General features: G+C 39.8%; 1 protein-coding gene across 2 annotated transcripts in view; it reads left to right on the top strand.

Moving 5' to 3' along the window:
• The first annotated feature begins 1,686 nt into the window (after nt 1-1,686).
• LOC129186359 (potassium voltage-gated channel subfamily B member 1-like) overlaps nt 1,687-13,467 on the top strand; it is a 70,725-nt gene continuing 58,944 nt past the window's right edge. The window contains exons 1-2 of one of the 2 annotated variants that reach the window (XM_054784560.1): nt 1,687-2,075; nt 5,344-5,995. In XM_054784560.1, the coding sequence (XP_054640535.1) occupies nt 5,444-5,995 (552 nt within the window). In that variant the 5' untranslated portion in view covers nt 1,687-2,075; nt 5,344-5,443. Of the gene's footprint in view, nt 2,080-5,343; nt 5,996-13,467 lie in introns of both variants that reach the window. The other variant, XM_054784559.1, reaches the window with a different exon arrangement.

Below are 13,467 nucleotides of genomic sequence, written 5' to 3'. Positions count from 1 at the left end.
ATTTTACTCCGCTTTTGCTGTTTAAAGGAAAACTGCACTTTTTGGGGGAATTTTTCCCATCATGCACAATCCTTCCGTGAGACATGAACACACGTGTTTCTTTTTTCTGTGCTTTTATAAAGATATAAAAACAGCTAAAAAGAGCCAGAAAAGAATGCACATAATGGGACGCACCTATTCCGCCTACAAAGCCTTCTGAAAAAAATGTTATTAACATTGTTACGCCCAAGAACTACGTTACTGACACCACACCGGCTAGCTACTAGCCGGCTAGCGACTAGCTTCACACACACACTCGCTCACAACCCCTGCCCCAAAGAGTTTTCTGAACCGATGTCATCTCAGCTGTGGCGTCCCTGCCAGACTACGTTCCAGGAACCAGATGCAAACACATGCAGCCATGAACTCTCAGCAAAGCCAAGAAACTGACATATTCACAACAATAACACACTGATATTGTCTTGTGACAACTATGATATAACACACCAAAACAAATGGCGACAAGTATTTTCTTTTGACTGTCAGTAAGTGACACTGACAGCTGGAAAATAAAAGACAAGTGAGCAGCGATCGCTGCTTATTTAGCCCTGGCATGAAACCCCATACTATCATTCTAAGATTCCTAGAATACATCTATTAAATAGACTAACAGCAAGCCGAGTTTGCAAGCAATTCAGGTCTAGAACACTTACGGGTGACACTGGCAACCAGGTGCAAACAAGCACAGCCATGAACGCATGCGAAGAAAGTGAAATATTAACAACAATGATAACATTCACGATGTGTTGTGAGGAGTATGATATGTTTTACTGGCAGTGATAGCCACAACGGATACCACATTAGCCGCCTAGCCAGTGTGTCAGTTAGGAATTAGCACTGCATTAGCCGCCATGAGCGCTAGGCTGGCTACTGTGGAGCATATTAGAAATGTGAATTTACTCCATGGTCCAACGTCTTGGGGGTTTTTGACTTTTTATTTCCATCTGCAGGGCAGTATGGAAACATTTGTCCCACAAAGTTTGCCGACCTGATGAGATGAATTGCGTCTCTTAGAAATGTGAGCAAGCAAGTGCTCCAGCAAAAGCTTTCAACACAATGAGCGGGCATAATATATAAAAAAATAGAACAAACAACAGCAATTCATCTAGAACAATTGAGAAAGCAAAGGAGTGAAGGAGAAGCCCCGGCCAGTGGTGTCTATGTCACTTGCCCCTCCTCCTCCAGACCCGGAAGAACTGCCGAATTTTTTTTAAAAAAAAAGGTAAATATTTCAATATTTGAGGACGCATCTCACACAGGAAATATGCGATATTTCAGTGTTATTTTGTTATTTTGGTGTCATGGGCACTTTAAGAGGAAGCTAGCAAATATTTAAATCATAAATAAATAATCAATATAATTAATAATTCTAAGAAATCATTACAAATAATCATTAATATTTAATTTTGTCCTGCCTAGTGGCACATTTCGGAGTGGCCTTTTATTGTGGCCAACCTAAGGCACACCTGTGCAATAATCATGTGAAGTGAGTGGATCATCTCAGCAAAGGAAAGGTACTCACTTAACGGATTATTTGTGTTTACATTTCTTGTTAAAAGCCAAACAGCGCCATCTGGTGGGCGTGGGTACTTGCAGGAAGCCACGCAGTGCACTCACGCTGGCACAGGGAGGGTTAAACTCCGCTAGGGGAGCCTCAGAGAAGTAAAGCCGGGCAGCAGCAGCAGCATCCACTCAGTCAGTCCACTCTGCCAGCCCGGCTGGAGCACACTCTGCGGTCCTGAGGAGGAAGGCACCGAGCCCACGGTCTTCCCCGACCGGGTCTACTTGTTGATTCGCAGCAGGACGAGGAGGAGGAGGAGGAGGAGGAGAAAGAGGAGGAGGGGGTACGCACTGGACGTGACGTGTTGGTTGAAAAACGAAGAGGAGAGGAGCTATACATTTCTATCATGTCTCTACGCTGCTCATGATGCCTTCATCAGACCCTCAGCTTCGTGCAGGAGATCCGGACGTGTTGGCCACCTTTTGACGCGGGTGTTCCTGGGAGGAAGATGCCTCACGTGCATGACTTACAGGAGGCACGTATGTACACACGTTTCTCTCTTTTTATACAATCATTTTCATATTCTTTTTTTTGTCAGGAGTCGTTTTATACTGCAAATATTTGCAAAACTTTATTTATTGAAAAGTCATTGAATTGGTGTCCAAACCGGGATGCTTTGTTTTTTTTTTAAGTGACAGTTTCAGCAACAAAGGCAGTGGACAGCGACTTCAGCACTGGACAGCTCACACACGCGCGCATCGGTCGGACATAAACAATAACAATATGTACACATATCATTACTAACAAGATTCCATGCCAAAAATATAACACTGGAACAAGTTTAATGCTCATAGGTCCAAATTAAACCCGGACTAATGTGCAAATGATGGTATCGGTGGGCATAATCTTGTCCAAAATGGTGAATTTAACAGCAGGTGTGCAAACATACTTGCATAAAAAAAAAGTAACACGGAGTACAAGTAAGTCTATCCCCGCCTCCACCCCTGTCAGCAAGAATAGCGGCTGTGCCTCTTAAAGCAGATTAAAATATCTATTCTGTTGTCTGATGAGTGGATAAACCACCTGACATTGCTGCTGTAGGACACTCGACTGGACCTCCACCCCCCCAGGAAAAGGAAAGAAAAAGTCGGCAACATTGAACAACAACAATGACAACACTACAACACAACACAATACGATACAAAGGATTTCTGAAGAGGAAGATGTGGCATTGGATCGAACAATACACTAATATGAGCCCGTTCAGGAAACAGTACAACACCATACTGTACGTTGTTTACGCAACAATGCTGATATCAGTTCATTGATCATTATTTAATACAATACAACAGTGTCTGATATCCATCCATCCCTCTACTTTCTATGCCGTTTACCCTCACTAGGGTCGTGGGGGTATGCTGGAGTGTTTGATATCATTTATCCTGAATTCACTGACTCACCATTATTTAATGAATACCACATTGTCTGATATCATTTATCCTGAATTCATTCATTCATCGTTATTCAATGAATTCCAAATTGTCTGATATAGATTATACGAAATCCATTAATTATCATTATTTAGTGAATGCCTCAGTGTCTGATATCATTTATCCTGAATTCATTCATTTATCATTATTTGATGAAAACCACAGTGTCTGATATCACGTATGCAGAATTCATTTATTTATCATAGTTCAATGAATACCATCAGGCAGGGCACATTTATTTATAGAGAACAATTCATCCACAAGCTAATTCAAAATGCTTTTACCGAAAAGAAATGCCATAGTGTCTGATATCATTTATTCTGAATTCGTTCCTTCATCATTTAATGAATACCACAGTGTCTGATGTCATTGATGAATGTATTAATTTATTTATATAATTTATTTTTTCATAAAAAAAGGGTCTCATATTATTTATCCCGAATTCATTCACTTATCATTTTTTATGAATACCACTGTGTCTGATACCATTAACCTAAACTCATTCATTTTAATTTAAAGAATACCGCAGTGCCTGCTATCATTGACCCTAAATTCATTCATTTATTATTGTTTTCATGTATACCACCGTTTCTGATATCGTTTATTAAGAATGCGTTCATTTCTCATCATTTAATGAATACCACAGTGTCTGATATCATTTATTCTACATTTATTCATTTGTCATTGTTTAATGAACACCACAGTGTCTAATATCATTGATCCTAAATTCATTCATTTATCATTATTTGATGAATACAACAGTGTCTGATATCATGTATCCTGAAATCATTAATTTCCTCATTATTTAATGAATACCAAAGTGTCTGATATCATTTATCGTCAATTCATGCATTCATCATTGTTTAATGAATACCACAGTGTCTGATATCATTTATCCTGGATTCATTCATCTCTTATTTTTTCCACAAAATACAACAGATACTACAGTGCCTGGTATCACTGATCCTGAATTCATTCATTTATCATTATTTAATGAATTCCACAGTGCCTGACATCATTGATCCTAAATTTTGTCATTGTTTAATGAATACCACAGTGTCTGATATCATTTATACTGAATTCATTCATGTCCTTGTTATTTCATGAATACCACATTGCCTGATATCATTGATGATTTTTGTCATTAAAAAAATAAAAATACAGTGTCTGATATGATTTATCCCGAATTCATTCATTTAGCGTTTTTCTATGAATACCACAGTGTCTGATATCGTTTAGCCTGAACTCATTCATCATTGTTTAATGAATCTCACAGTGTCTGATATCATTTATCCTGGATTCATTCATTTATTATTTTTTCCACAAAATACAAAAGTGTCTCATATCATTTATGAATAATTTGTTTATGTATCATAATTTAATGATTACTACAGTGCCTGGTATCACTGATCCTGAATTCATTCATTTATCATTATTTCATGAATTCCACAGTGCCTGACATCATTGATCCTAAATTTTGTCATTGTTTAATGAATACCACAGTGTCTGATATCATTTATCCTGGATTCATTCATTTATTTTTTTTCCCACAAAATACAACAGTGTCTCATATCATTTATGAATAATTTGTTCAAGTATCATAATTTAATGATTACTACAGTGCCTGATATCACTGAACCTGAATTCATTCATTTATCATTATTTCATGAATACCACAGTGTCTGATATCATTTATACTGAATTCATTCATGTCCTTGTTATTTCATGAATACCACATCACCTGATATCACTGACGCTGAATTCATTCATTTATCATTATTTCATGAATACCTCGGTGCCTGATATCATTTGTCCTAATTGCTTTCATTCAGCGTTGTTAGTTAAGTTGTTGTTGAATGTATTTCGCACACACATTATAGTTACACATTATACTATGATTTTGTCAGTTTTTTACTCTCAAATTTGTTTATTCATTCATTTATCTTTTGTTTTTTTTCAATTTATTTTATTTTATTTTCTATTTCTTTTTTGTTTTATTTATTTAGACATTTATTTTGTTTTTTCATTTTTGAACCCTTTTTTTCTGTTTTGTCTTTCTTTTTCCTTTTCTTTCTTGACAGCATACGCTATCCATATATTGCTACCAATTCTTTATTATCTCTCAGGAAATGCTGAGATTTAAAAACAGGAAGTGAACAAACTATCAGTGATAGCTGAAATATGGAAGCTCTGCTTCCTCCTGCTCCTTTTCGGACATGTTGATTGAAGTGTATGTGATGCTCCTTAATGTAAATTGTTGATGTTTAAATGTTAAAACACAATGAAACCATGACTCTGTTGCTGTTTTTGTAGACCAAGGAGAAGATCTCAGACCCTGATGAGGTCCCCCAAAGGACCATGTCTTTTTAACCCCCACCGGACCGCACCATCTCGCCTTTTGCACAAGTGAAAGATGATCAAAGCGGCGTCCAGGTCGGCTGTCACGCTGCCGCCGGACACGATGGATATCATCCGCAGCAAGCACACCCGCCGAGTGAGGCTCAATGTCGGGGGTCTCCTCCATGAGGTCCTGTGGAGGACGCTGGACCGGCTGCCCCGTACCAGACTAGGCAAGCTGCGGGACTGCAACACCCACGACTCCATCATGGAGATATGCGACGACTACAGCTTGGACAGCAACGAGTACTTCTTCGACAGACACCCCGGCGCCTTCACGTCCATCCTCAACTTCTACCGCACGGGGAAGCTGCACATGATGGAGGAGATGTGCGCCCTGTCCTTCAGCCAAGAGCTGGACTTCTGGGGCATCGACGAGATCTACCTGGAGTCCTGCTGCCAGGCCAGGTATCACCAGAAGAAGGAGCAGATGAACGAGGAGCTCAAGAGGGAGGCGGAGAACTTGAGGGACAGGGAAGGCGAGGAGTTCACCACCACGTGCTGCTCGGAGAAGAGGAAGAAACTTTGGGACCTCTTGGAGAAGCCCAGCTCGTCGTTTGCTGCGAAGGTACAGTCCACGTCATCGTATGCACACAACATACACACATTAGGTACCCGTGCTCCATCTAATAACATCCAAGAGCTGTATCATTAGCAGCTCAATAAGTTACCCAAGATGTTAGAGAAAATGCTAGATGAGCATGCTCCGTGTATACGACCATCACTTCACATAGGATAGCTTGTATGTACAGTATGTTGCAGGCCAAGCCTGTCACATTCTTCTTTAAGAAGAATTGCATTGTGGGAAGTTGAGTGTTGTAGTTCTGTGCTTTAGCACGAGGCGGCGGTGTCGCTCTTTCTCTCCTCTCTCTTCTGTCTGCACCGCCCGCTGTCTTCCGCGTCCCAATTGGCTGTGGGCCACTTTCAACCAATCTCCTTCATGCTGCCTCTTGTTGTGGTCATGGCTAGCAAACTAGCTAACCGTGTGAGCTGCTTGCAGTAAAGAAACAGAAGAAGCTAACCGTGTGACTCTGAACGCTGTATGAAAAGTTGGACTTCTGGGCATTGCTGAAGGAAGGTCGACGTGGCGGATGTAGGGCGCCATTATGGAAGAAATGAATCTTCGGTTCGTAGAGGATGATGAGGAGGAGGAAAATACGACGACAGGAGCAATATGTTTTAACAAGGATACAAAAACGCTGCAGTTGAACGGCGCCGGGACGACGAGACGCAGTCAGAGGAGTGAAATATGCGTGAGTCACTTAATCATTTCTTGTGTCCAACCTACTAGGTTGATCATTCAAATTAAAACGAAATTTAAACTTTGAGAGTGTTTAAACGAGAGAGAAATGTGACAAAATGTTAATGCCTGTCTGAGAAAAGTGTATAAAGCGTACGGTGAGTTTTACAGCCTTAAAGGAAAACTATTCTTTTTTTGTGAATCCTTCACAATCCTTATGTGAAACACGAACGCATATTTCTTTCCCTTTTCTGTGCGCTCTAACGAGAGAGAACGAGTTAGTATGAGCCGGCTAACAATGCACATCATGGGAGGTACCTACTTTGAGGCAAAAGCTAAAGAAAAACGCCAACAGTGTTCCGTTTACATGACTGACCTGTACTGTATATTAACCACGCTACAGCGATATTGTTATTGTAGCAGCGAACACCAAAGAGTAACACGACGCCTCAAGCCACTGCAACGGGACAGATGTAAGAGTCAATACTACTGGCTCTCAATTTCGCTCAACAAGGTGCTGGTTTGCTGTCAACACTTTGTACCTGAGGACTGCAGCACAAGTCTTGATACCGCAAGCCATCCCCGTGAGAGCGGACACTGTAAGTGTCGTCGCTGTTTCTGTGCTGCTGTTGTTGACGGAAGTAGCGTTTGCTACATGGGCTATGTCAGATCAATGCGCCTAGGAAAGAGGTTTTGGTAATGTTGTAAATCATCAAAATACGGGGGTTGTGGATGATGGGCAAAATTCCCCAAAAAGTGCACTTTTCCTTTAAACCATATATAATAATTGTCAAAAAATGAAGTAGGCTACTTTGCGGAGTTCGCTTGTTGCGGGCTGTTGTGGGAAGCTATCACCCGCGCTAAACGTACGAATACTGTAAACTTGGAGGTACACATGCACGAAAAAATACTACAATATGGGACCTTTCATTTTGTAAAGGCAGAATTTTTCCATATACATTCCATATCCGACTGTCATCAGTGAAGTTGTGATTCCTTATTTATAAATGGAATATTCTGGTAGTTAGAGCATAGAAAACCTGTTAACAACCTTCTAAATACAGGTTTTAATGTTATTAGAGCCCTCTAGACATGAAGTAACACGCCCATAGTCACACTGACACTCTTGTTACCCAATATAGTAAGGATAGTATAATAAGAGAAAATAAGACATAATGTAGACTCACACATTAGCGTTGGGAGAGTTCTCTGTTGTTGTTTCTTTTCTTTTTTTTACTTCCTGCTGCGGCTATTGTCTTATTTACTCATTCAATCCCAGCCATTTCTCAAAAGACAACCCCTTCAGTAGCGGCCGTTTTAGAGGATTTTGACTGATCTTCCAAGGCACACAGAATATTGTGTTCTACGGCTATATAAACATGGAACCTACCAAAAGAAACGTTAGACTCCCGTCATTCATCAGAAAAAAAAGTTGGTTTCTACCTTTTTGCGTTCTTTAGTAATCAGCAGTAGAACATAGGTACGTTTCAGGAAAATATCAGTTCCCAACTAAAAAGACAGAAAAACATTTTTTTGTGAAAAGATACATTTCGAGCATAACTTTCACTTTGACACAAATTTTGTTTGCTTTTGTGACAGCTCAAATATCTAAACAACGATACCAACATAAACAACACAAAAAGGGGTTGTTTAACATCAAAATAACTATTTATTTACAAACATAACACCATCAACTATTGACAATTCTCACATCATTTGGAACTGAACTATGTGTGTGCAAGTGTGTGCATGTGTGTGCACGCATGTGCGCGTGCGCGTGTGTGTGTGAAAAACCGTGATCGAGTGAAGCCACAAAATCCGAAACGTGACGTGGCGAGGGACAACTGTACAGTAGTTCTTATTAGGGATGAGCATAAACAAACGATCTGCCAATTCATTTATCATTGAGAATCCGGTTGGAGGTGGAACTGATTGCTGCTAAATGGTGTCTTGCAGCAATTGGGGTGGAATGGGGTGCAATACTTGACTGCAACCAGCAGAGGTGCTGTTGAATCTCCACTAGTTTGAAGGACAACATGAGGCCAGTTGAACTACGCATGCTGTACACCCCTGATCAAAATGTTAAGATCAGTTGAAAAATGACAAGAATGTACATTTTGAACTGTTGGATCTTAAGGAGGTTGTAAGTAGAGCTTCAAAATGCAAAAAGGAGACATCAAAAATTTAGAGTAAGGAATTTATTGCAAAATAGCATCACAGTGAAACAGGCTGTTCATCAGCTGATCAAAAGTTTAAGAGCACATCCTTGAACGCGGTGGGATTGTTGAGCTGCGTAAGCAAGGCCTCCCCATTGCTGCTGAGGTTGGATGCAGTAAGACAGTCATTTCTAACTTCTGAAAAACATCCTGAGGCTCATGGAACAAAAAAGTCAAGCAGTTGACCCAAAAAAATAAGCCGGAGGATCCCATTGGCTGTCCGTCAATACACGGGACCATCCTCAGCCCAAATGAAGGTTGTTACTGGTGCCGAGTGCAGTCCAATAACCATCAGACACTATCTGCCAGAGAAGAGCTTTAAGAAGAAAAAAGGTCTTGAAAGGCCTCGTCTCCTTCAAGGCCACAGAATTTCCCGTTTGGAATTAGCAGGAGAGCACCAAACATGGGACATTGAAAGGTGGAAGAAAGTTTTATTCTCCCTTGACGGTCCTGATGGCTTCCAATGACAAGGAGATATCACCTGAGATGTTTTCCACAGTGGAGGGGGCGCCAATGGAGCTTCAGGTTGTGCAGGGGCGTCAAACGGCAGCCGGCTATGTGGAGATGTTGCAGGGGGCATCTCTCATGACTGAAGGCCCTCGTCTGTGTGGTAATGACTGGCTTTTCACCAGGAGAACACTACACTTCACAAAGGACTTCTTTCAGAGGAATAAGCTCACTCTTTTGGACCATCCCGCGTGTTCACCTCATCTAAATCCAATGGAGAACATTTGGGGATGGATGGCAAGGGAAGTTTACAAAAATGGACATGAGTTGCAGACAGTTGATGCCCTCCGTGAAGCCATCTTCACCACCTGGAGCAACATTCCCACTAGCGTCCTGGAAACACTGGCATCAAGCACGCCCAAAACCATTTTTCAGCTGATTAAAAAGAATGGCACAGCTACTCATTACTCACTCCTTTTTTCAATGTTTTATTTTATTTTAGGGGAGTTTTTTTTTTTTTGAGCTATGGCCATAAACTATTTCACTTTAATCCTCATTTGCATTTCTTCTGTTTGCATTTTGAAGCTCTACTTGGAACCTCCTTAAGATCCAACAGTGCAAAATGCACATTCTTGTAGTTGTTCAACTGGTGTTAACATTTTGGTCAGGAGTGTAGTTTTTGCTCACTGGCATTGAAATAGGAGTCCCCCATCCCATTAAAAATACCAGTTCAGTCAACCACAGAAATGTGGTCAGTGGCTGTTGGGTGCAGTGATTCGGAGTGAAACGAAGGCTTCTCGTTTTAAGACACAAAAAAGAGCAAAGTTGCATTTCAGTTTGCATCCAGAGGCTGTGCCTTTCTTTGTGCTGATGTGGAGTCTGACGTTGCTTTTAGCTCCGTGTTGGTGCTTTTCATCTCTTACTTGCAGCTGCAGGAGCGAGATGTAATGAGAAAAAGAAAAAAAAAAAAGAATGTTCCACTCAGGAGTGAAAGATTTTCATCTGCGTTTAAAAATTGGGATCTAATTGTGTGCCATCGGTAATCAATGGCAGCCATCTGTGTTTCTCCAGGCTGGGGAAGACAAGTCAATTAAAAGGCTTTATTAACGTTTCTTTTTAAGCCTTTATTGTCTCTCATTATTGGATTTCTCCCCCCCCCACCATAAAGTGCTTGCATGCAGGTCTCTGGGGGTTATTAATGGTTGTTTGTTTGCGGATGGCAAGACTGACACCTTTTGTTTCACTTCATGTCACATATTTAGCGAGCAGCTATGCTGTCGTCAATCTTCCTGCTCATTAATAGACTCACACCGTATGAACAAGAGTGCATCACGAGGGATCAATGCTTACGGACGAGCTTAATAAAGCGCTTTTCAATTAAAAGGGGGATTTATGAGACGCACAGCAGTGAAGGCTTTTCAACGACTGCACATTCGGTGTTCATGCATTCACTGCAAGCGCTCCCCGAGTCGGCCTGTCAGCCTTTGATTTCATTTTGTTGCAGTGTAACTGGGGCCGATAGTTGGAGCGGGTATCACTGGCCGCACCGCGCTTTGAAACGTGTCGGCAAGACAGGGGAGGGAGCTTCTCGGCAAACTAACGCCCTCAGTATTCCGGAAACAAGACACCGCGGTCAAAACGTGAGGAAAAAGAAGCTTCAAACACCTCGGTGGACGGAGCTTCCTGCATAATTTATCCAGCTCATCCATTGAGATGACCTGACCTTGAACAGCTCCTAATTATTATTTCGTCAAGAGATCACGTTGCTTAAAGGCGAGCTTCGTAAAAGACACTTGCTGACCCCTCGCCTCTCTCATCTAATTTTAGTAACACCTAATTATGTTGTTTTTATACGGAAAAAAACTGATTAAATCAATTATTATTATTATTATTATTATTATTATTATTATTATTATTATTATTCAAATAATTACTATTAAAAATAGTTACATTCGCAATGCAGCATTCATGGCCCCGCAAATTCACCGATTTTAGTGGGAAAAAATGTGTGTTTAAAGAGTATTTCATTATGATTATGATTACCGTTTATTATTTTTGAAAATTATTTTTATGAAGATTATGAAAATAATAATGTATAAAATATATTTTACAATTATATCATTTATATATATATATATATATATATTACATAATATTGACTAATTATATTGATTAATAATTATTACATATATGCCTTATTATTATTATTATTATTATTATTATTATTATTATTTTTAAATAGAATTAATTACTATTAACAATAGTTACATTCTCAATGCAGCATTCATGGCCCCACAAATTAAAGATTTTTTTTTTATTGTGGTTATGATTATCATTTATTGTTTTTTTTAATTATTTTCATCAAAATGTATAGATAATAATTTATAAAATAAAATAATTTTATTCCATTATATATACACAAGCAGTATCTATAAATAATTAGTTAATTAACAATAATTAATTTCTGTTAACAATAGTTACGTTCACAATGCAGCTTTCACGGCCCTGACAAATTGTGGGTTTTGGTGGGGAAAAAAGATACCTTTTTTGTTTTTAAAGATAATATTTTAAAATTTTAATTTTTCATCATTACAACAGTCACCCTTATTGCAAATGTTGATCCGAAATTGGAGGAGAACGTCAATGTCAAGCTAGCAGGAGGATTTGAAAGGGGAGGCAGACTGAGCCTTTACATTTTACGGGCGTCTCAATTACTCTCAGATTTTCGCCATTCGGTGGTGGTCCTGGGACGGGGATAGGGGTGCCGTCCCGTATTTACAAATTAAAGTATGCGTCGAGGCATACAAGGGACGCACATTGTCCCTTATTAACGTGAGAATCAAAACTTCTGTCGCCTGTAAAATGTGGAGTCTGTTGACTCCATCTTTGTTTACACACTTTGCCCGGCTGTCACGCTTGACTCACATTGACAGCAGCTACAGTATCTATCTAGCTAGCTCGAGCTATCTGCCTAGCTTCTGGTCTGGTCAAATGTGTCAAAAGTGTCAATGTGGTTAGTTTGGAGTTTGTTTTTGTCCCACGGGGAAGCTACAAGTGACTGTCATGTTTATGAGGTACGTGCTAACTTACCTTTTCTGTTATTTAGCAACTTTGCTTTCCCTTTTATTATTATAATAATGTCTTATCCTCAAAACACAAGTTGTGTGTAAAAAGAAATAGCAGTCGGACGGTTGGCCCTGCCAACCAGGTGTCCCTTATTTATTTGGTGGCAACGAAAAGCCGGGATCTACTGTACTGCAAAAGACTGAGAAGAACAGAAATTTCCCTCAGGAAATAGGATAATAGACTGGCGTTCCCCAGGGCTCTGTATTTGGTCCTCTGCTTCTACTCTGATGAAGTACTTTTTGGATAAGCAGGTGACGCATTATCGGCACATAACAGCTGCCGAGCTTGCCCCGCAGCAGGGCTATTGAACTGGTGGCCCGTGAGTTACGCGACTAACATTTTTGCAATGGATTCCTGAAAACACCAGAGCACTCCTGTTACGTAGAGGATCTTTGCAGCGCAGTATTACAGACAGCATTGATAAAGCCGTGGTCCAGCGGACCGGGGTGCATTTTTGAAAAAAGTCTGCACATGCACACAATTACGGTGCATTCAAGGACCGTTGAGCAAAGTAGGCACTGGCCATTTTAGACGATTTAGACCGATCTTTCAAGGCACACAGAATATTGTGTTGTATGGCTACATAAACATGGAGCCTACCAAAGGAAACATTAGACTCCCGTCTTTCATTCAAACAAATTATGTTATTTTTCCTCACAATATCACGGGAGTGTTCTCGTAAAAATTACAGATTTTTTTTCCAATTTCTGCTGGTTTATTTGTCCAACTATTTCAACTTTCTTCTCATAAGTTTTCGTCTTGTAATTATGACTTTATTCCCATAATATTTTGACTTTATTCTCGCAACATTATAACTTTTTCCCCAACCTAAATGTTCCAAATGTGTCTTTTTCATAATATTTTCTCATTTTTTCTTTAATATTTCAACTTTTCGCTACTAAAATGATGTTCATTTTTTGTCACACTATTACGCCGTTATTCCTGTGAAATTACAACTTTTCCCTCATTGATTATAACTTTATTCGCTTAATATTTTGACTTTATTCTTGT

The sequence above is a fragment of the Dunckerocampus dactyliophorus genome, chromosome 8 (assembly GCF_027744805.1).
Source record: "Dunckerocampus dactyliophorus isolate RoL2022-P2 chromosome 8, RoL_Ddac_1.1, whole genome shotgun sequence".
Classification (NCBI taxonomy): Eukaryota; Metazoa; Chordata; class Actinopteri; order Syngnathiformes; family Syngnathidae; genus Dunckerocampus; species Dunckerocampus dactyliophorus.
This window is presented reverse-complemented; position numbering and strand designations above follow the sequence as displayed.